Source organism: Saccostrea cucullata, unplaced genomic scaffold (assembly GCF_032062105.1).
Source record: "Saccostrea cucullata isolate Sc308-1 unplaced genomic scaffold, CSIRO_AGI_Scuc_v1 ctg295, whole genome shotgun sequence".
Lineage (NCBI taxonomy): Eukaryota > Metazoa > Mollusca > Bivalvia > Ostreida > Ostreidae > Saccostrea > Saccostrea cuccullata.
The window spans coordinates 1-24900 of NW_026937303.1; the positions used below are offsets into that span (position 1 = coordinate 1).

At 35.1% G+C, this 24900-nt stretch overlaps 2 protein-coding genes across 2 annotated transcripts; both read left to right on the plus strand.

Annotated features, from left to right (window-relative positions):
* The first annotated feature begins 27 nt into the window (after positions 1-27).
* Positions 28-15333, plus strand: LOC134247806 (SMC5-SMC6 complex localization factor protein 1-like). Its single transcript, XM_062730195.1, has 12 exons — positions 28-177; positions 1806-1922; positions 3475-3634; positions 4454-4607; positions 4701-4852; positions 4956-5044; positions 5270-5400; positions 6455-6526; positions 7048-7182; positions 7497-7619; positions 13962-14087; positions 14546-15333. The coding sequence occupies exons 1-12, from the start codon at positions 68-70 to the stop codon at positions 15058-15060; spliced, it is 1884 nt and encodes a 627-aa protein (XP_062586179.1). The 5' UTR covers positions 28-67; the 3' UTR covers positions 15061-15333.
* A 5857-nt stretch (positions 15334-21190) lies between these two features.
* Positions 21191-23935, plus strand: LOC134247791 (uncharacterized). Its single transcript, XM_062730179.1, has 2 exons — positions 21191-21236; positions 22098-23935. Exon 2 carries the CDS (start codon positions 22115-22117, stop codon positions 23771-23773), a length of 1659 nt encoding a protein of 552 aa, XP_062586163.1. The 5' UTR covers positions 21191-21236; positions 22098-22114; the 3' UTR covers positions 23774-23935.
* Positions 23936-24900: the final 965 nt, after the last annotated feature.

The following is a 24900-nucleotide window of genomic DNA, read 5'->3' on the forward strand; positions in this document are numbered from 1 at the left end:
ATTATGATGTTTTTTGTATCAGAGCCCCCAAACTGAGTTGATTCAGTATCGCTGTTACAATGTCCTGATGAAAATCCTCTCTCTACACCCACCCACCTCCCCCACGACCACCGAGCTTTACCGGGCAGCATACACAGATACTCAGAATACCACACAGACCCAGGGCACAGTGTTCAGGTAATGGCACCTGTCATCTGCTGTTTGATGAAATGTCTTTTTAGCTCACCTCAACGAAGTTGGGGGGAGCTTATGTGATACCGTCGGCGTCGGTGTCGGCGTCGGCGTCCCAGGTTAAGGTTAAGTTTTTTGGAGCAGTTTTCTTTTTAATTACTTCTGTGTCCTATACTGATTAGACATGCATGGAAGATGGTTTTAATGTGTTTTATTGTACCAGACAAAGTTTCAGATGCTGCAATTTCAGCAAAGGAATGACCAGGTTAATGTTTTTGGAGCAGGTTAACATTTTTGGTGCAGTTTTTGGTGTGGGTTTCATTTCCAAGTAACTATAAGCCCTATGTTGACCAAACTTGCATGGATGATACATCTAAGGATGCATACTACCGGGCTTGCTTCGGATGCTGAATCTGACCTACATTTTCCGGTTGAGTGAACAGGTTAAAGTTTTTGGTGTAGGTTTCATTTCCAAGTAACTATAAGCCCTATGTTGACCAAACTTGCATGGATGATACATCTAAGGATGCATACTACCGGGCTTGCTTCGGATGCTGAATCTGACCTACATTTTCCGGTTGAGTGAACAGGTTAAAGTTTTTGGTGTAGGTTTCATTTCCAAGTAACTATAAGCCCTATGTTGACCAAACTTGCATGGATGATACATCTAAGGATGCATACTACCGGGCTTGCTTCGGATGCTGAATCTGACCTACATTTTCCAGTTGAGCGAACAGGTTAAAGTTCTTGGTGCAGGTTTCATTTGCAAGTAACTTTAAGACCTATGTTAACCAAACTTGCATGGATGATACATCTAAGGATGCACACTACCAGGCTTGCTTCGGATGCTGAATCTGACCTACATTTTCCAGTTGAGTGAATAGTTAAAAGTTTTTGGTGCAGGTTTCATTTCCAAGGAACTATGAGTTTTTAAATGACCAATCTTGCATAGACGATCTAAGGATGCATACTTCCAGGCTTGCTTCGGATGCTGAATCTGACCTACTTTTTGTAGATGAGTGAAAATGTTAGTTTTGATGCTTGTTTCATTTCCAATAAACTATGAGCCCTATAATGAGCAAACTTGCATGGATGATACATCTAAGGATGCACACTAATGGACTTGCTTCGGATGCTGAATTGGACATACATTTTTCAGATAATAGACAAGGTAAAAGTTACGGTTGCAGGTCTATTACCAAAAACTATAAGGCTTATATAACATTGTATATACCAAACTTGCACAAATGCTGCATCAAGAGATGAAAACTCGCAAATTTGCTTCAGATGCTGGATTTTCATTACATTTTCATGAAGAAGAAGTAGTTTAAATTTTTTATGTAGGTCTATTTCAAAGTATCAGATCAAAATTGCTTTTAAAAATATTTTCATTTTTGGAATGTATACTTTTTGTTGGTTAATTGTGTGACTTTGCCTTACTTAAAGACAACATTCGTTGAGGTGAGCTCTGTAATCTCTGATTACCTATGTTTTCTATTATTTATCAATATTTTCTGATTCATTGATATTTTACAATTTAAGTGCAAATATATATATTGTTAGTGTCATGTGTTGATGGAATTAGCGGTAAGAGATGAATCAATTACTTCTTAAAACCATTCCTCTGTTCACAGCTCTTTTCTCCAAAGACTGGGTGACACAGATAGTACAACTTTTCCAAAAGGCCATGTTCTGCTACTGAGGTTTATTGTAGCGGTCCTAGAAGTCAATCTCCAGCATTATTTGGACAGGTGTGTATATTTCTACTGAGGTTAATTGTGGCCACCCTAGAAGTCAACCTCCAACATTACCGTAAATCTGGAAATTGTTATGTCGATTTATTTTTGCGAATTTGGGTCAAAAAGTTGTTGATTAATTTTTACGCTTCAAAATTTTTGAATTGTCACTGGCGCTAAAAATAAAAATCACTTAAGATTTTTTCAAATTAGTATGCACAGTTAGAATACCACCAATATACTCGCAACATGGCAAGAAATTGCAGAATCGCTCCGAAACAATTTTGAAGATAAAAAAAAAAAGGATTTGCACTGAAAATAACTTCTAAATTAATTATAACAAACCTTTTAGAGGTTGTTTATGCCTTTTAACCTAAAATATAATCCAAATGAAGACAAAAATATAACTAATTTTCTCAACGTTTGGTTTTTCTTACCTAAAATTTATGGGCCGTGTTTACTCTCTAGTAAATACACTGAGTTCGAGTTATCGCCCGTGTTGATACATGGTTAGATAAAATAACTGGTCTCTCTTTCTTGGCAAAATAATTAAAAAGGGACATACCGTCTCAGTGCTTGTCAAACCATCGGACGATATTGCATATAATGAGGGCAATTTACACGTACAGGTAATTAGCTTTTAGTTACAGTAGTATAAACAGATTTCTTTTTTAAAATGACCAGTCCTTACCGACGCCTATTCACTGAGTTAAAAATAGACACCAACTTTCAGAAAAAAATTTCTTTACATGTTGATTTATTTTTAAGAAAAATATTTTTGCGAATGCAATGCACTCGCAAATTTGCTAAAAATTTATCTACAGTAAAAATTTCCAGATTTATGGTATTCGGACAGGTGTGTATATTTCTACTGAGGTGTATTGTGTAGCCACCCTAGAAGGCAACCTCCAGCATTATTTGGACATTTATTTTGGCACTCAGGTTAAAAGGTTTTGGAGCAGTTTTCTTTCCAGGTACTTCTATGCTTTACATAATAAGAGATGCATGAAGGATGCCTCTGTTTCATTGTACCTGTCAAGGTTTCAGATGCTGCAATTTCAGCAAAGTATGACGAGATTAATGTTTTTGGAGCAGGTCTCTTTTCCAAAGAAATATAAGCCCTTTTTGACCAAACTGGCATGAATGATACATGTACATTAAAAGAAGCACACTACCAGGATTGCTTTCAGAGCTGGATCTGACCTACATTTTTCAGATGAGTGAAGTTAAGTTTTGGGAGCAGGCCTCATTTCCAAGTAACTATTCTTGATTTCACTGCAGTTGTGCAATGGAATGTGACCTTACAGTTTACACTATTGATGTTTCTCTTATCTTAAATTTCATTTTTTACTCTTGAAATCCCAAGTCCAAGCATTTTGTTGGCATATCAGTACTGCAAAAATATATTGCAACTCGACAAACTTTGTCAATAATTGCAGCGTTACAATTAACATGACACAATTACATTAAATTATGTCAACTATTTTATGAAAAATCTCTATATTATGACTGATTAAAATACATGTAGCTTTGAATATGAATATGTATGTGGACTATTTGTTTGCAGAATTGAGAAAGGGGAGATTAAAATCCGTAAACTGAGGGGATGTATGATTGCTCAGATTTTATGGCCTGGCAGCACACTGATGTCTGTTAACACGGTGTGTAAGGACTTGGTTGTACTGTTTGGACTCTGTGTTACTGAAGATATGGATGACTTAATGAAGGTAAGGCTACCATCTTGATTTTTATGCTCCCAGATCAAAAGATCCCATGGGTATATAGATTTTGTCCTGTCTTTCTGTCTGCTAGTGATGGGACATCGGTTAATTTTCATAATCGATCATCGGTTGGAATCGGTTACTGCTTCTGATGCGATTTTACAGATTATAATCAGATGTCATAGTTTCGTATATAAAAGCAGACTATAACAATGAATTCATATTATTTCTTAATTGCGGATATATATTATATGTAATATATTGTTTTCTTTGTTTTTTACCTTATTCTCTACTTTCTATATAATACCTTTTGTTTCTTAATCCCCTCTGCTTTTTGCTAGTTTGCTTTGTAACACATAAGTATGGTGAATGGTGTGATGCCTGTCCATATGAATCATTGACCAGGCACTGTTAGCATTAAAATAACCTGGAGATTCCAACTAATACACTGTATATAAATTAGAAACCAAGAAAAAAGATGTACTTGTATAATTTGTTGATAAATGATAATTAACACATCATATATTATATTAATTAGTACGTTTCCGATGATCGATTATGAAAAACAATAATCGATCATCAGAATCGGTAGCATTTTTTCATCGACAATCGATGTTTTCCGATTATCGGTACAACACTACTGTCAACTTTAACATAGCCCATAACTATTGCGCTGTCAAGGGTATTGTGTTACTTATGGAGCATAGTGCTTCACAAACACATCTTGCAATATTTCTTAATTAATAAGGTTTAATATTCTTTCAAATTTGTCAACCACGTGATGGATAAAATTCTTTTGGGACTAGTCATGTAATATAATTACAGAGAGACTTGATTAAGCTGAGCACCAGCCTGATTTGTATGGCAGTACTTATAGCACAGTACGTAGAGACAGGTCAGAGGTTAAACTTACAGGAGCCAATCGTAGCCAGCCATACAGCAGCCTCCTTACTGCACGAAGCAGTACGCCAAGTTCCAAGTAAGCTTTGATTTGGTCAATTGCTTCTTGATTAATATGGTTTGACTGTATATTCTTATTATTTCAAAAGTATATTTCTATTTTAACATTTAGGCACTCTCAGGATAGAGTTATTAAGAGCAATTCTCAGGAACTTGAGTCCTTCCTGGATTGCAGTTCATTTCTGCTGTTTACTTCTCAGAAATCTAGATGATTATCTTCTGCTGCAAGATCTGCCAACAGAGGGCATAAGCCTGAAGGAAATTGTAAGCTGCCTCAAGATGTAGTTTTGTATCTTACATTTGTAAAAAATGAAGTGAAAGTTTTTGTAATTCAGGATATCTAAATGTTTTGTTTTCTGAATTTCAGGTCACAAAGTACTTCTTTCTGTTACCAAAACTTAACAGCAATCAAAGTAATCTAAGACAAAGTTCACATAAAAAGAGGAGTGTATCCAGGTCTGTTTACTATTTACATAAATGAATCCTGTTTAATTTGTATTCCTGATTGCTTTACATGATAGCAAAGCATTAGGAATCAGACTACGGGGTAAAATATTTGTGCACTTTACAGACAATTCTTCCCCACTTTGTCACAGTATAGTATTTAACCAGGCCCTAAATGGTCTGATTTGATCTGTTTGAAAAGGTACACTGTAAAAGAGGAATGTTTGAAACATGTAGGTTGCAGCAGGAGAGTAACACGAGAACGAGGAGATCACTGCTGAAGGGAAGAGACAAGGAGAACGAACGATTGGAGGAGGGAACCAGTACAACGTCAGCTGGGAAAAATGTCAACAAGAAGAATGTCAAAGGTCAAGGACAGAAAATAAGTCAGCTTATGACCATTGAGATTTTGTATTGTATTGTCTGGAAGTCCATGTATTTAGAAAATCATAATAGAGATTAATTCACTTTTATATACTGACACGCAAAAGAAACGCAACAAGCAGTAATTTACAAATGTTTGATTTTTTTATCTTATGATTTTCAAAAGCGAATAAAGTAAGGCTAAATTCACTTTTCAGAACATAAGAGATTTGATAAAAATGTTAAATGTTTATCTGTTTACTTTACTAAGTAAACTATGACTGTTAAAACACCCCCCTCCCAGCCATTCAAGTAAAACGTGCAAGACTGCCCTAAACAACAGTTGCAGCTTAATTTCTACGATACAATAGGTTCATTTATATCTAGATCTCAGCAAAGGAATTATTTTTTGATATTTTTAAATGCCCGTTTTTCAGATAATTAGGTCGAATTTTCTCTAACTTAGAGCAGTGTAGTCACCCTTGGACTGCCGGTACAAGGACTTCCTTAATGCATATGATACGTAAGACCCTGCTGAGGCGAAATGTAGTGAAATTTCGCATCAGCAACTCTCCATCACCTTTACACTGAAATTTTCCAGCTAGAGCAATGGAAATGCGTACATCAGCCATTTTCAAGTAGCCTTAGCATTGTTTCGGGAAACGAAAGTAGAGTTTATTTTTTGAAATATTGCTGCATTACTTATGATGAACAGTAAAAAACCCTTAAAACTCCATAATATTGCCAAATGTTTTGTTAAGCATGCAATTTTTGATTTCTGTTAAGCAGACTAAAACTTGACTTCTGGTTATGATATGGAAATCGTTCAACCGTTAATTTACTGATGTTTACCAAATTAAAAATATTCATAATTTTAAGATACAAAATTCTTTTCTTTACATAATTATTTCCCCCTAAAGTAGGGTGTTGCATTTCTTTTGCGTGTCAGTATAGTTTAAAGTAAGTTAAAGTAAGAAATGTTGCTAGAAATCTTGACAAAATGTGCTGTTAGAAGTATATTTGGTATAGTTGTTCATTTTAGTCGTATCTTTGTTGTAGGAGAAACTCCTCTACAAGCAGCTTGTATTAAAAACGATCTGAAGAAGGTCAGGCAGCTTCTGAAGATTCCAGGTAGGCCAGTGTTTTGTTCTCTATATGCAGTTGTAAAAACCTCGAAAAATTGAAATTTTTGGTACAGTTTACTCTACTTCTATTGAAATCACTTAGTTTGAAATAAATATAAATCACTTGTCTCTGTTTCTCATTATCTCTGGAATAAAATGCAGTGTACCAGTCATCATCATGGTTATTGACCTAAATTTTATAATAATGTATGCTTGAAAAGTTGAACATTTCCAAATAAATTTTCAAGAACAAACTATTTCATTTCAATATTCAAGTGTCATAGATTTTTTGCATGAAGAACCTTTTTATCATTTGAAGTTTGTCTTAAGTTTCTGATTTTTATAGTGATTAAGATTTTTTAAAAAAATGTCTTCATGGGCCAATTTTGCATTTTGGAGTACATTTGAGGGAAGAAAAAATTGGTCCCTTGAGCATCTATATATCTGAAGTAGACTGTAGTGTCTTTGTTTATGATGTTTTTTTAAGCTTTGACCCTGTTCATGTTTTATGAAGGCTGTTTTTTGTAGGTGTGGATGTTAATACCAGGGACAATGCTGGGTGGACTCCGTTACATGAAGCTTGTAATCTTGGACATGTAGAAGTTGTAAAAGAGCTGCTAAATTTTGTTCCTGCCAAAACTATGGATCATTTCTTCAGTCCTGGTAAACTCTCATTTGTATTTTACATAAATTTGATAATGGATCTCTAATCTTCAGAAGAAATTGTTTGTTAATTTATAATGGGTACATTATGCTCAGTTTGTAGTCCCAGGTCCTTTATTGAAAGCATTATTTTCATTAACTCCAAATTTTATTTCTTAAGATGGCAGTGTAGTATGTGTATCCTAAGTGGGCAAATAAAACCTAATAGTAGATGCTGTATTGCTGACTTGGACGACTGTTTTGTGTAGGAGGAAATATTATATTGCTAACTTGGTAGACTTGATATTTTTAACTTGGACGACTGTTTTGTGTAGGAGGTGATAAGAAGTGTAGGAAGGTGAACCTGTTGGCGGTGACAGATGACCTGATCACTCCACTCCATGATGCCGTGATGAACAACAGACTGGACGTGTGTAAACTGCTTCTACAGCACGGAGGTAATAATTATCTTGTAACACGTAGAGGTATTCCCTGGCTTGAAACCCTAAAACATCTTATTTATTGGCTTAAACTCCTACAACAAGGAGGTATTCTTACAACATGGTGGTAATATGAAATATGTAGCTATTTTGATCTTGGCTTTGGTGTGAGCCCAAGCAGTTGGTGTAGACGCAAATCCAGAGCGCACAGGTCACTCCTACAACAATAAGATATTCATTAACTCACACTCCTACAACAGGGAAATATTAATTATCTCACACTCCTACAACAGGGAAATATTAATTATCTCACACTCCTACAACAGGGACAGGGGGAAATATTCTCTATCCCACCCTTCTACAACATGGAAATATTCTTTATCCCACTCTTCTACAACATGGAAATATTCTTTATCCCACCCTACTACAACATGGAAATATTCTTTATCTCACCCTACTACAACATGGAAATATTCTTTATCCCTCCCTACTACAACATGGAAATATTATTTATCCCACCCTACTACAACATGAAAGTATTCTTTATCTCACCCTACTACAACATGGAGATACTCTTTATCCCACCCTACTACAACATGGAGATATTCTTTATCCCACCCTACTACAACATGGAAATATTCTCTATCCCACCCTACTACAACATGGAGATATTCTTTATCCCACCCTACTACAACATGGAGATATTCTTTATCCCACCCTACTACAACATGGAAATATTCTCTATCCCACCCTACTACAACATGGAAGTATTATTTATCTCACCCTACTACAACATGAAAGTATTATTTATCTCACCCTACTACAACATGAAAGTATTATTTATCTCACCCTACTACAACATGGAAATATTCTTTATCCCACCCTACTACAACATGGAAATATTCTCTATCCCACCCTAGTACAACATGGAAATATTCTTTATCCCACCCTACAACAACATGGAAATATTCTTTATCTCACCCTACTACAACATGAAAATATTCTCTATCCCACCCTACTACTACAACATGGAAGTATTATTTATCTCACCCTACTACAACATGAAAGTATTCTTTATCTCACCCTACTACAACATGGAAATATTCTCTGTCCCACCCTACTACAACATGGAAGTATTATTTATCTCACCCTACTACAACATGGAAATATTCTTTATCCCTCCCTACTACAACATGGAAATATTATTTATCCCACCCTACTACAACATGAAAGTATTCTTTATCTCACCCTACTACAACATGGAGATACTCTTTATCCCACCCTACTACAACATGGAGATATTCTTTATCCCACCCTACTACAACATGGAAATATTCTCTATCCCACCCTACTACAACATGGAGATATTCTTTATCCCACCCTACTACAACATGGAGATATTCTTTATCCCACCCTACTACAACATGGAAATATTCTCTATCCCACCCTACTACAACATGGAAGTATTATTTATCTCACCCTACTACAACATGAAAGTATTATTTATCTCACCCTACTACAACATGAAAGTATTATTTATCTCACCCTACTACAACATGGAAATATTCTTTATCCCACCCTACTACAACATGGAAATATTCTCTATCCCACCCTAGTACAACATGGAAATATTCTTTATCCCACCCTACAACAACATGGAAATATTCTTTATCCCACCCTACTACAACATGGAAATATTCTTTATCCCACCCTACTACAACATGGAAATATTCTTTATCTCACCCTACTACAACATGAAAATATTCTCTATCCCACCCTACTACAACATGGAAGTATTATTTATCTCACCCTACTACAACATGAAAGTATTCTTTATCTCACCCTACTACAACATGGAAATATTCTCTGTCCCACCCTACTACAACATGGAAGTATTATTTGTCTCACCCTACTACAACATGGAAATATTCTCTATCACACCCTACTACAACATGGAAGTATTATTTATCTCACCCTACTACAACATGGAAATATTCTCTATCCCACCCTACTACAACATGGAAGTATTATTTATCTCACCCTACTACAACATGGAAATATTCTCTATCCCACCCTACTACAACATGGAAATATTCTCTATCCCACCCTACTACAACATGGAAATATTCTTTATCCCACCCTACAACAACATGGAAATATTCTCTATCCCACCCTACTACAACATGGAAATATTCTTTATCTCACCCTACTACAACATGGAAGTATTATTTATCCCACCCTAGTACAACATGGAAATATTCTTTATCCCACCCTACAACAACATGGAAATATTCTTTATCCCACCCTACTACAACATGGAAATATTCTTTATCCCACCCTAGTACAACATGGAAATGTTCTTTATCCCACCTTACAACAACATGGAAATATTCTCTATCCCACCCTACTACAACATGGAAATATTATTTATCTCACCCTACTACAACATGGAAATATTCTCTATCCCACCTTACAACAACATGGAAATATTCTTTATCTTACCCTAGTACAACATGGAAATATTCTTTATCTCACCCTACTACAACATGAAAATATTCTCTATCTCACCCTACTACAACATGAAAGTATTATTTATCTCACCCTACTACAACATGGAGATATTCTTTATCTCACCCTACTACAACATGGAAATATTCTTTATCTCACCCTAGTACAACATGGAAATATTCTTTATCTCACCCTACTACAACATGGAAATATTCTCTATCTCACCCTAGTACAACATGAAAGTATTATTTATCTCACCCTACTACAACATGGAAATATTCTTTATCTCACCCTACTACAACATGGAAATATTCTTTATCCCACCCTACTACAACATGGAAATATTCTTTATCTCACCCTACTACAACATGGAAATATTCTTTATCCCACCCTAGTACAACATGGAGATATTCTTTATCCCACCCTACAACAACATGGAGATATTCTTTATCCCACCCTACTACAACATGGAAATATTCTTTATCCCACCCTACTACAACATGGAAATATTCTCTATCCCACCCTACTACAACATGGAAGTATTATTTATTCCACCCTACTACAACATGGAAATATTCTCTATCCCGCCCTACTACAACATGGAAATATTCTTTATCCCACCCTACTACAACATGGAAATATTCTTTATCCCACCCTACTACAACATGGAAATATTCTTTATCCCACCCTACTACAACATGGAAATATTCTTTATCCCACCCTACTACAACATGGAAATATTCTTTATCCCACCCTACTACAACATGGAGATATTCTTTATCCCACCCTACTACAACATGGAAATATTCTTTATCTCACCCTACTACAACATGGAAACATTCTTTATCCCACCCTACTACAACATGGAAATATTCTTTATCCCACCCTACTACAACATGGAAATATTCTCTATCCCACCCTACTACAACATGGAAATATTCTCTATCCCACCCTACTACAACATGGAAGTATTATTTATCTCATGTTCCTTCTACCTGTGGGTATTCATCAGCACATGGAGGCATATAACTTCCATTTACATGTTGTTGTTGTTGTGGTTTGTTTTTTTATACCCCCTGCAAACGAAGTTTAGGGGGGGTATATTGGAATCACCATGTCCGTCTATCTGTCCGTCTGTCTGTCTGTCCGTCTGTCTGTAGACAAGATTTTGTCCGGACCATTACTCAGAAACTATTGGAAGGATTTGTCTGAAAATTTGTACACATATTATTCACCATATGAAGTTGTGCACCTGAAATTTTCATCTTGATTCGATTATTATTAGGTCACCTGAGTAACTCAGGTGACCTATTGCTATCCGTTTTCGTCCGTCGTCGTGTGTCGTGCGTCGTGCGTCGTGTGTTAACATTTGAACATTTTCAGCTTCTTCTCTGAAACCACTTAACCAATTTCAACCAAATTTGGTATACAGCATCTATGGGTGAAGGGGAACAATAATTGTGAATTTCATGGTCCCTGCCCCCCTGGGGCCTGGGGGGTGGGGCAAAAACCACTAAAATTATTGCAATCTTTAAAAATCTTCTTCTTTACTCCTGGACATCAAGCAGGCAAACTGTTTGCATGAATGTAATGAGCAATGAGTCCTCTACTTAAATTGTGAAATTCATGGCCCCAGGGTCAGGGGTTCTAGTGCTAGGGCGGGGCTATATAGGTTATATAGTGAAAATGCATGATTTCTTTGAAAATCTTCTTCTCTGCTCCTAGGTATTAAATAAACAAACCAAGTACATAGGTATGATGAGCAAGAGTGCCTCTTCCTAAATTGTGAATTTTATGACCCCAGGGTCAGGGGTTCTGGTGTTAGGGCGGGGCTCTATTGGTTATATAGTGAAAATGCATTAATTCTTTGAAAATCTTCTTCTCTACTTCTGGGTATTAAATAAACTAACTAAGCACATAATTATGATGAGCAAGAGTGCCTCTTTCAAAATTGTGAATTTTATGACCCCAGGGTCAGGGGTTCTGGTGTTAGGGCGGGGCTCTATTGGTTATATAGTGAAAATGCATTTATTCTTTGAAAATCTTCTTCTCTACTTCTGGGTATTAAAAAAACTAACTAAGTACTAAGTTATGATAAGCAAGAGTGCCTCTTTCAAAATTGTGAATTTTGTTGCCCCAGGGTCAGGGGTTCTGGTGTTAGTGTGGGGCCCTATTGATTATATATTGAAGATGCATTTATTCTTTGAAAGTCTTCTTCTCTGCTCGTGGGTATTAAATAAACTATGTAATTAAATAGTTATGTTGATCAAGAGTGCCTCTTTCAAAATTGTGAATTTTACGACCCCAGGGTCAGGGGTTCTGGTGTTAGGGCGGGGCTCTATTGGGTTATATAGTGAAAATGCATTTATTCTTTGAAATTCTTTCCTTTGCTCCTGTGTTTAATGCCTATGATTCAAATATATATATTCATGATGAAGAAAGGTGCACCTACCAAAATGGTTATTTTTTATGCCCCGTCCCTTCCCTGGGTCGGGGTGAGGGGGGGGGAGGGGGGTCAAAGTCTGAAAATAAATTAATGCTTTGAAATTTGCTCTTTGGTGTGTTAATCAACCATTTTATGATAAAATTTGCAAAATTTTGAAATATGTGGCCCCAGGATCAGTGTTTCCTTTGGGATGAGGTGTAGAACTGGTTTTAAAGTGGAAGTGCATTTTCTCTTAATGTTACTCTGATCTACCTCTGGGTAATAAGTAAATAGAGTTAGCATGCTAAGTCTAAATTATTATAAGCAATATTACCTCTTTCAAAATTGTGAATTGCAAATTCCATGGCCTCGAACCAAATTTAATTGTTTGAAAGTTGTTGCACAATACTCAGGTGACCTATAAGGCCCGTGGGCCTCTTGTTTTAAATTTTACAGGTGTTTTTTCATTTTTATTTTGTGGTTTTGTCCGGACCGTTTCTCAGAAACTATTGCAAGGATTAATCTGAAAATTTGTACACTTATTATTCACCATATGAAGGTGTGCACCTGGAATTTTCAACTCTTTTTGTTCATTTTTATGCATTTTACAGGTTTTATTTTTTATTTTAATTGACTTGTTCATTTTGGGCTCATGTATAAGGTTTGAGACATAGAATCTAGAATATCTGTACAAAAACGTTAACTACAGCTTAAAACTACTCATAAAAACTGAAAAAAAAAGAAACATCATCAAGTGTTAAAAACAGTTTTTACATTGCACAGAAGATAATGTAATTTCATTTGTCTCTTGGGAATAATGACTGGACATGCATCCAGTTAAAGATGAATTAATGAGTTTGGTGTGGGAAGTTGAACATTAAGGTATCTCATTATGAACCATATGTTATCTCCTGGGAATCGGGCACAAGAATTAAAGATCTCTCTTCTCTTATTCTCTTAATTGTAATTTATTGTCTGTCAAAGCACTTCATTACTGGATGACCAGCTCTTTATTTTCAAAATGAATGTGATATAAAGTTATCAAGATTAATTTGATTTTGTATAATATGATTTTTTTTCAACAATCAGTTTGCAGAGTGACATAACACATAATTGCAATATATTTTTTAATGCAGAAATAAAAAGATAAAATAAAAAAAATAATGTTACAATGGAAATTCAATGTATTAGTATTGATGTTTCATTTGGTTGCACCTTTGTTTCATTCATTAAGAAACATGATGAGCATGCAATTATATTTCACTGCAAATTTTTAAAGTAAATTGTGAACACCTCTAGATCCATAAAGTATTTTTGAATTGGCACCTTCTCTGAAAAACCCAGCGGGGGGTATTTGTCCCTACTGGACAGTTCTAGTTTTTTTTTGCTTATTTTAGCCAATAAATCTGTTTGATTTATACCTTTAGGTCCAGCCATGTTAGAAAGTAAAACTTCTTTAAATCAGACACCATTAGACCTGGCCACTACAAGTCAAATGAAGGAAATTCTGCTGTCCTACATAGAGGATCGTTCAGCAAGGTCGTGTTCTCAAGGTAGGTCAAACATTATCTAGAATAACAGGGGATTGCTCAGCAAGGTTGTGTTCTCAGGGTAGGTCACACATTATCTAGAATAACAGAGGATCGGTCAGCTAGGTCGTGTTCTCAGGGTAGGTCAGACATTATCTAGAATAACAGAGGATTGGTCAGCAAGGTCATGTTCTCAGGGTAGGTCACAAATTGTCTAGAATAACAGGACTTATCTTGTTGTCTGCAATATATCACCAATCATTGTAATAACTAAGAGCTTTAAAATCATTAGAGAATATATGTGTATTTTTCCAAATCAAGAAAATAAGTTCATAACTAGTCAAGTTTTTAAAAACTCGAAGTTGTCAAGTATGTTTTTTCTATGCTAGCCTAAGTGAGAAAGAATGAAGAGTTTAGAATATAATATATGTGTATGAATTTAATTGTAAATTGAGAGTTTCATTTGATGACTCTATTTTCAGGCAGCGTCAGCAGTGATGGCCCGGCAGACTCTCCCCCCAGTGATTACCTGTATGAGCAGGTGCTGGGAGGGGAGGATCGTGGATTTGCAGACCGAGAGGAGTGTGCTAAGTACATCGCTGTGATAACTACATTGATTCATTCTTATCTTAAAGTGATGGACTACAATCAAATTCAGGCTCTAATGAACGGAAAACTGAACCTGTCTTGTAAAAGTGACAAACACCATGGAAAGAGCGAAAAGGTCATAAAACAGTATAATGGAACAGAAGATTGTTCTAAGAAAACTGTCAGTTGCTCAATTGAAAATGGATCCACTCCCACACAAGCAGTGAAAGGTTCAGGAGTATTACAATTCCATCAAGACTTCAGAACTGCCTTTAAATTGTCAGCATACATCGAAAGATTTGCCGGTCACATCCTGAAAATCACAGAAGACAAGGACTTTGAAACTCTCCGATTTGACTTAGGTTTGCTGAAGCAGATTGCCTTTTCTTGTAAGATGTCAGTTAATTAAGAAAACATATTAGAGATAGAATGAATCTCACACAAATAGAATTCAGTGAAAGGAAAATCAAACTTGGGCTTAGTTTATAACAGACTTAAGATGTATCTTCACAGAGATCGTAGCTCATCCAGTATGGTAGTTTTTCTAAAAAAGTACATGTCATCAAATTTTTTGAAGAAATATAGTTTTTTTTAAAATTAATTACAAGTTCAATTTATTAAAAAAGAAAAGAAACTCCTTGTGTTGGATACTTTATATAGTTGTGTAGTAGTAAATAATTTTTTGATTAAAATGGATAAAGAGTTCAGGTTCTTATGATGTCATCATGTGTTCACAAGATGTGCTTGAATGAATGCCATAAAACTGTGAAATACTGTAAAATCACATATTTTGTGGGGTCAAATTTTCGAGGTTTGAGAAAAAATATTGGTTTGTGGGGATTTGAATTCGTGGTTGGAGAATGTTTAGTAGTAATACATATAAAATTTTACATTTCATGGTGGTCATAAATTCGTGGGTCTCTCCTTACCTCCAAAACAATGAAAATTAAACCCCCAGGAAAGATAGTGATTTCACAGTATTTGACCATGTTTTGTTTTAGCTTCATTTGCCTTCATTAATAGGCTAATTCAACAAAAATACTAGTAAATGTATTTATCTCATATATGTGGGTGATACAGGCCGTTGGATAAACTTATGCTTTATCCATGGGTAGATCTGCTTTATCAGTAGCACTTCCGGTTTTTACACGATCCCTCGCTTCTATTGAAACTTTTATTTGTGAAAATTATTGCCCTTATAAAATGAATGATAAAGGGCAATAATATTGTTAAAAGCAAGAAAAGGACTCATATTTGTCAAATAAGTGTCTTATTTTATCAAAGAACCTGTATTGGCTACTTGAAGGCAGATGTTACCCCCCCCCCCCTTTAAATCATTTTCAAAAAAAGTAAAGACTAGTAATTAAGTTGTTGTTATGAGATTTGATTCCTTTAACATCTTCAATAATGTTTTCGTATATTATACTACATACATGTATGCATACCTAGTATAATGTAGGTGTAACTTACCATGGATCTACAATGAATCTAACATTACAAGTAACCTTGCCTATAGCACGTTTTGTACTGCAACCGAACGAAGAGTTAATTTTCATGATCCCATGGTCCTTACAACTTTCAATCAGAAGTTAATTTGTTTGATGTAAAACTCCAGCAATTGTCACATAATGTTTACAAAGACGCGGATAGGACAAATTTTGACTTTTGAACACAATCTACTTTCTTTGAGGCATGTCAACATCAACGTTGCTAAGTCATCAAGTTATATGTCATCAATTTGAATTGGCAATCATTCATGTAGTTTTGCAGGGGAAGTCTCAAAGTTTTGTTAAAACGAAAGTCGTATGAGATTAATGGAACATCTATAATTGTGTGATTTGATATTGGCTTTATCCAACTCGTTGAAATGGTGTCGGCAAGCCTCGTGAATATATACACCATTTCAACTCGTTGGATAAAGCCAATATCAAATCACACAATATAGATATCCTCTATTTATCTCTCTTAGTCTTGACATAACTGTGGCAGGGCAAATTTAAAAAGGGTGTCAAAATGGTATTGTGAAATCACAATTTTTTCCTAGATGTTTCAATCTTGTGGTTTTCGAGGTTAGGTATGGAGAAACCCATGAATTCATGACCACCATGAAATGTATATATTTATATAGTTACTGTGCAGTGGGTTTCTTTAGCCAGTGTAAAATTGGTGTTTTGCTTGCTCAAAGGTATGTCCATTTTTTTGACATACACAGAGTTCTGTGTTATTGCAAAAGAGAGGAAATTCATCTTTTAGAAAAGTTTCAGTACATTTAATGTGTTGAATACATGTACTGATAAAAGTAAATACCAGATGAAAGTTATATTGCTTAATAAAACTATAGATTATTACATTACATATGTGTTTGAAAATTGATTTATGCCTTTCAATATTTAATAATCTTAGTTTACTATGTTTTTTAATCATGAACACATAAAAAAATAAAATTTAAAAAAACCTGTACAGTGATGACAGGTAAGGCATTTGTTCAAAACTAAAGTAATACTGTAGAAGCACAAATTTGTGGGGATAAAATTTGTTGATTTGTTACCAAAAATAGTTTTGTGGGCATTTAATTTCATTGTTTTGAAGGTAACCCTATTCAATATTTAATCATTTAAAATTTCGTGTGGGATTTAATTTCGTTATAATTGTTGAAACTAAATAAACGAAATTTAATCCCCAACAAATATTTGTGCTTTTACAGTATATATTTTAACAACAAAGTAAAATAGAAGTGTGAATGATTATCAGACATCCTTTTTAGCTTACCTGAGCTAAAAGCTCAAGTGAGCTTTTCTGATCACATTTTGTCCATTGTCAGTCGGTCTGTAAAATTTTCACATTTTTGACTTGTGGAACTTGATTTGTGGAACTACCAGGCCAGTTTCAACCAAACTTGCCACAAATTATCTTTGAGTAAAGGCAATTCAAGTTGTTCAAATGAAGGGCCACACCTTCTTCCAAGGGGAGATAATTGCAAATTAAAAAAAAATGAATGGCATCTTTTAAAAATCTTCTCAAGAACATGATTGTTCAAATCATGGCATGAAGGAGTAGGCTGGGGTTACAATGGACGATCAAAGTTTTACAAAGGAATACATTCTAGGAAAATTTTTTACAAATCTTCTTCTCCAGAGCCAATGAGCCATGATTGGTCATATTTAGAAAGGAACATCCTCTAGGTAATGTAGATTAAAGTTTGTTCAAATCATGACCCCTGGGGGTAGTGGGTACACAATGGATGATTTAAGTTTTACATTGGAATACATAGGATAAATCTTCTTGTCCAGAACCACTGGGCCAAGAAAATTGAAACTTATGAGGATACATCCTCAGGATTTGTAGATTCAAGTTTTGTTCAAATCATGATCACCAGGGGTAGGGCGGGGCCACAATGGTTGATTAAAGTTTTACATAGAAAAAATTTATAAAAAAGTTCTTCTCAAGAACAGCAAAACTATGATTTGTCATATTTATATGGAATCATCCTTTGTTAATCAAGCTTTTATGAATTATAGGGTGGGACCACAATGTTCAAATAACCCATGGGGTAGGTTTGGGCCATAATTGATGATCAAAGATTTACATAGGAATACTGTGAAATCGGTAATTTTTGTGGGGGTTAAATTTTTGTTGTTTTCGAGGTATTGAGAGACCCATGAATTTATAACCACCGCGAAGTATAAAATATCATATGCATTACTAACTAAACATTCCCCAACCACGAAATCAAATCCCCACAAACCAATAATTTTTCCTCAAACCTTGAAAATTTGACCCCATGAAAATATGTGATTTTACAGTACATTGGAAAAATCTTTTAAATCATCTCAAAAACCACTAAGCCATGATCTTTTATATTTATATGGAAACATCCTTAAGTAATGTTGATTCAAGATCAAATCATGACCCCCTGGGGGTAGGGCGGGGTGGCAATGGACGATCAAAGTTATACATAGGAAAAAATGTTTTTAAAAATCTTCTCAACAACAGCAGATACGCAAGCCATGATTGGTCAAATTTATATCGAAGCGTGCTCGGGTAGTAAAGATTCAAGTTTATTCAAATCATGACCCCCAGGAGTTTTGTGGGGCCACAATAGAAGATAAAACTTATAGGAAAAAAATCTCTTTGAAAACTTCTAAAGCCATGATTTTTCAATGAAATATGATAATTGACTTGGTGAGTCAAAACCAATATTCTTTTTGAGATGAATGATTCAATGGAGATAAAATTGGAAAAATTATATGCGTTTCAATTAGTGCTTGTGAGTTGTGATGCATGCATACTAGACTTGTATGTCTATATATCCTAGAGTAGCAGGAAAAGATGAATTAAAGCATGTTATTTGAAAATTAATGCAGAGTTGCTGGACATTTTCACAGTGGCATATTAATATTGTTTCTATAAACATTTTTTATGCGCCCATCTCGATAGATCGGGGGGTACATATTGTTTTTGTCCTGTCTGTTTGTTTGTAAACTTTAACCTTCACCATTACTTTTGAACCAATGAGAGATAAAGATTTCATATTTGGTATGTCTACTCCACTAATTAAGTTCTTTCAAATGACATCAAGGTCAATGACCTTGTGACCTTGACTGTGACCTATATGCTAAAAATAGCTTTTTCGAATATTCATCATAACTTAAAATTAATGAAAGATAGAGACTTTATATTTAGTATGCATAATTCACTAATTAAGCTTTTTCAAAAGACACCTGAAGGTCAATGACCATGAGACCTTGGCTGTGACCCATATCCTTAAAATAGATTTTTTGAACCTTGGACATAAATCTTGAGCCATAAAAGATAGAGAACTTGTATTAAGTATGCACCCTTCATTAATTAAGCTCTTTCAAATAACACCAAGGTCAATGACCTTGAGACCTTGACTGTGACCATATACAATGTACTTGAAATAGATTTTTTGAAACTTCGACATAACTTTTGAGTCATAAAAGATGGGAGAATTCATATTTGGTATGCACCCTTCACTAATTAAACTTTTTTAAGTAACACCAAGGTCAATGACAATTTGACCTTTACTGTAACCCATATGCTAAAATTAGCCATTTTGATCCTCTGCCTTAAATTTTGAGCTATAAGAGATAGAGACTTCATATTTAGTATGCATACTCCACTAATTAAGTTCTTTCAAATGACACCAAGATCAATGACCTTGTGACCTTGACTGTGACCCATATGCTATAAATAGCTTTTTCATCAAACTTTATTGCCACCAGGCGCATAGTGTTTCACAAACATATCTTGATTTTCATTATGATGATCAACATAATTTTCTATCTGTTCAAAGAATAGCAGAAGTAGCTATTTCTTATTGACCCTGTGGCTTGCTATTGTTTGTTATATTCCTCAGCACAGCTTGTTAATTGTTAGATTGATAGATCATTATTTCTATTACAGTGGACCCTCATTTATCCGGACGCTTTGGTTCCAAGTCAATTTGTCCGGATATGTCAAGCATCCGGATATCTGAATCACCAGTTAAACAAGACAAAATAACATTTAAAAAATATCGTTCCGATGAAAAATCGTCCGGATACTGAAGCATCCGGATATCTGGTGTCTGGATATCTGAAGGTCCACTGTAAATACCAATTTATATCTAACTTACATACGAAAAATGATATTGCGGCAATAATGCTGGAAGATGTTCCCAGAAGATCAATATTTTGGTCATGATTTGCAGCAATATTGCCGCAACCCCTTTCTGGCAATATTGCCGCAAAACTAATTAACATACAAAAAACGATATAGCCGCAATATTGCGGCAATAATGCCGGAAGATGTTGCCAGAAGATCAACATTTTGCTGCAACCCCTTTCTGGCAATATTGCCGCAAAACTAATTTACATACGAAAAACGATATAGCCGCAATATTGCGGCAATGTATTGCCAAAATGTTGCTGCAATACTGCAGCAATAAAGCCAGAAGATGTTGCCAGAAGGTCAATATTTTGGTAAGGGAACATACTCAGTTTGTGTAGATTCAGGTTTGTTCAAATCATATCTACTCGACTTAAGAAAAGGTTACTTATAAAATACTGAACTAGTGAAAGTGCTCAGGTGAGTGATGTGGCCCATGGGCCTCTTGTTTTAGATTTCAAATTAATTTGCTGTTTTACCATAATCTTTTTGCTATTGCACGCCCCTGTGGCTCCCTTTAACTTGCACACACACACATACAATATAACTAGATTTTTTGATGATTTTTTCCAGTTTTTGGATCTGCTGAAATTTTAGGGTTGAATTAATTTTTTTTTTTAAATTGGCATAAAGCAAGTTATAAACCAAGATGTTTACCATAACAGCCTCACACCCTGTCAATTATCTTGAGTATAAGCCAAAATTGTAAAGTATAAATGCATGGACCTTTAAATTTGGTAAACAAGCTAGCTTGCAAAGTTTTTGTAGCTCAACATGTGCATGCAGGTGTAACTAGCATGAATAGAATCTTACCCTTGTAGTTCCTTTAAGGTTTGCTGTACGACAAGGTGTTTATTGGTTAATAAGGACAGACAAGTCGGAACTGTAGACGTGACAACCATTTAAGGTTTTATGGTGAGTATTTCTCTTTTTTATAATTTTATAGGTATATTTTTTTCTATAGAGACTCTCCTGTTATTTTAATTCAATCTGTCAGTCTGTCAAAAAAAAAACTTTAACATTGGTCATATTGACCTTTGAATGAGGAAGGATAAGGTTTTCGTTCAGAGAAACCTGTGTACCTGTTAATTGGACATGCAGATCAGCTTGCTGGGAGATGAATTTCGTGTCGGAATAGACAGAATTTAGATTGTACAGTGTAGAAAGCATGGAAAAAAAGGAAAATGGGAATTGAACAAAATCAAATGTCGGAATTCAAAGTGTGATGGATTTGCACAGATGTCAGATATTGGACAGTTTTCAATGTATTTCACATGTATCGTTACATTACCTAGCTTTGACAAGACCTCAAGAACCATGAGTGAAGACTCTTTACCCATTACTGTGACCTTATTAAAGGTTGACTAACATTTGGAAAATCGAAACTTTTGAATAAGAGAAGTAAGGCTTAATTTTCATATTTGACATGATCACATGGTTTTTGACCCTGGGACCTTAAAATTTTACCTGCTGTTCAAAACTTCATAACCATTGGTGATATTTTTGAATAAGAGAGGGCATTGATATTGGAATTGTGCATTATATATTATAGGATCTATTCAAACTATGGTTTTGGACTTCTTGACCTTGAACTTTAACCTACAGATTCAAGTTTTGTATTATATATATATATTTGACATAACTCGCTCAGATGAGGGTATAAGATCCATGAACATTTGTTAAGTTTGTTTATTGAATCTTATCGTCATACTTATTAACATTTTTAAGGCTGTATATTTTAATGTTATATTATAATTCTTTTTTCCATTTCTTTAGTGAAATTTTTAAAGACAATGGATGACTCGGTACGAGGTCAGGAACTTATTGTTTGTTCCAAATGCAAAGAAGATGCTGTAGAATATTTTTGTTTCTCTTGTGAATTTGATCTTTGTCGCAAATGCAAACAGGAACATAACGAAGCAGTGGGAACTCGGAGCCATGACATCGGAGTATACAGAGAAAAGTACAGAGAGAGCTTGATAGACGAAAAATGTCAGCTACATCCGCAGTCTGATGAGTATTATAGCCAATATTGCCATGAGTGTGGTGTTCCTGTTTGTAAATTATGTGCACAGAGTCCAAGTCACCATAGTCATACGCTAGATGACATAAATAGCTTGTATCTTAAATACCGAGAAAAATACAGAGAATGGTGTAAGAGAATTCGACTGGAACTCCTTCCTCAAGTTAAAATTGAACAGGATAATATCGAAAAGGATCTGGAAAGGAGGAATAGACAGTTCACAGAAATATTGAAACGTTTAGAAGAACAGGCTAAAAACTTAAAAACTCTCATTGATGAGGTAGTGGGCGAACACAGAAGTTCTATCACAGATCTCCAGAATTCTCAACTCAGCACCCTGCAAAATACTGGCCAGGAGCTACTCTCGAATGAAAAAAAGTTGAACAATATACTTGAGGGATTTGAAAAATCAGCCAATATGCCTGCAACATTTTTCTTTTATGTGAAAGAAAACCCCATTGTTGAGCTAGAAATTCTGAATATTAGCAAATTACCAACACCCTATTACAAAGAGGCCAATTTCAACAAAAATGACATTCAAACATTAATTGGGGTCATTGGAGAGGAAATGCAGAAACAAATTTCACGAACCCCATCCCGGACCCCATCAATGGAGACAGAGACTGTGAACACTGTAACGGAGATGAAGTTAAACATTCCACATATAACTCATGTTCGTCATATTTCCTGTGGAACATCAGACCGCTTGTGGATCAGTGGAACAGAAGATCTAGTCCTAACAGACATTAAGACTAAAAAGAGATTATACAAATTACCGGTCACTACAGATGGGTATGGCTGTCATTCTGTTAACTGTGAGGGAGCTTTGATTTTCATAGATGGAGCCTCCAACATCAAGAAGCTGTCAGAAGGAAGGGAGGCAGAACTTCTGATGAGAACTACAGAGCCGTGGAAACCTATCAGCATTCACTGCTCACGCTCCTCAGATACTCTGCTGATAGGGATGATCATTCCATTGAAAAGCGCTAAAGTGGTCTGCTACAACGGAGCAGGTCAGGAAATTCAGACTTTACAAAACGACCACAGAGGAAAACCACTGTACGAAGCCCCGGCATACATCACAGAAAATAACGGTGACGTGATTGTATCAGATTACAAGAGAAAGGCAGTCATAGTGACGGATAAGACGGGGAAACATCGCTTCTCCTACAGAGGTCCACCATTAGGGTCAACAACAGAGTTATGGCCTCGTGGTGTCTGCACCGATAGTCAGACAAACATCCTGGTGTCAGACTTCTATACACAGACGGTGCACATTGTCGACAACGATGGTCATTTCTTGCGATACTTGCACGTGGACCAAGGATTACGCAAACCTTTTGGTTTATGTTTTGACAGTGAGAAGAATATGGTTGTTGTGGGCTCATATGAAATCAATACAGTCCACTTGTATCATTATCTAGAATGACTTGGCAAATAGATTACTGATTGCATCTGTCTTGATGTATAATGTTTGTGATAAACAGTTAAAGGATGTTCTGTACTAAGTTACTCTGTCAGTACCATTGATGATCTTTTTAAAGCAGGGAGAAAGAAATTAGTTTGAATAAAATTATCAATGAGTGATAGTTGCTTGCTTTTTAAATTATTATTACATTCAAATATGTAATTTTTAAATATCCATTTCTATGTTAGTAAATGTGAAACAACAATTTTATACTTAAATTTATCTGTAAATCTGTATGTCAATCAATGTTGAACGACTGAAACATATAATATATAAGTCAATCAGTATACCAGATAAATAAATACAATGTAATTCATCAAAGAAAAGAAACCAAATATCTAGATAAGAATTACTTTACCTCTACTGTTTTTTTTTCTATTTAGAATTATTTCATTAGATTTGAATAATTCACATTTATGTTAACTTTTGGAAATTGACTTAGAGTTAATAACAGGGGCACCACGAATCAGAGCATCCTCTCGCAAGCATTAGAGCATAACTATAAATCAAGGCAGCATTTGACATTAAGGATCCCAATACAAATTATGCTACTTCCATTACGCATACTAACCCTACCACAAACACAAGCCCCTAATAAACCTTACCCTGGTTAATACGTTTGTATAGTATACCATATCTTCTCCAATTCCATTGCCAGGGGCAAATAATTTTTACAAGGGTAAGGTTTAATTGACATGAAATTCAGGAATAATTTTTGTTTATTAATAATATTAGCTTACACATTTTAGAAAATGCTGGATCAAGGGGAAACACTCATATTTCTTAAAGAATGTAGTGATATTATGATTCACACATATTTTTCATTGAAATAGTGAAATGAAATTCAGTATATACAGATTTATCATAAAAACATCTAGGCCAAGTTCTGTATTGGGTACAATATACTTAAGATAAATCTTTATACCAAAGGTCATTAAGTATGTTCAACTGAATGGAAACTGCAAATAACTGGATTTTTCCAAGTCCAAGGGACATAACTCTGTCAAAAATGACTTAATCCTACCCAAAACAGAAATTGGCCTAGATATTCTTATGATAAATCTGTATACCATTTCAGTAAGTGAAGA

Bases quoted from the DNA above. Each gene is read 5' to 3' on its own strand.
- LOC134247806 (XM_062730195.1), top strand. From the start codon at position 68: ATGAAAATCCTCTCTCTACACCCACCCACCTCCCCCACGACCACCGAG. The intron at 3,635-4,453 runs GTAAGGCTACCA...ATATAATTACAG, and splicing joins ATATGGATGACTTAATGAAG to AGAGACTTGATTAAGCTGAG. The intron at 5,401-6,454 runs GTCAAGGACAGA...TCTTTGTTGTAG, and splicing joins CAACAAGAAGAATGTCAAAG to GAGAAACTCCTCTACAAGCA.
- LOC134247791 (XM_062730179.1), top strand. From the start codon at position 22,115: ATGGATGACTCGGTACGAGGTCAGGAACTTATTGTTTGTTCCAAATGC.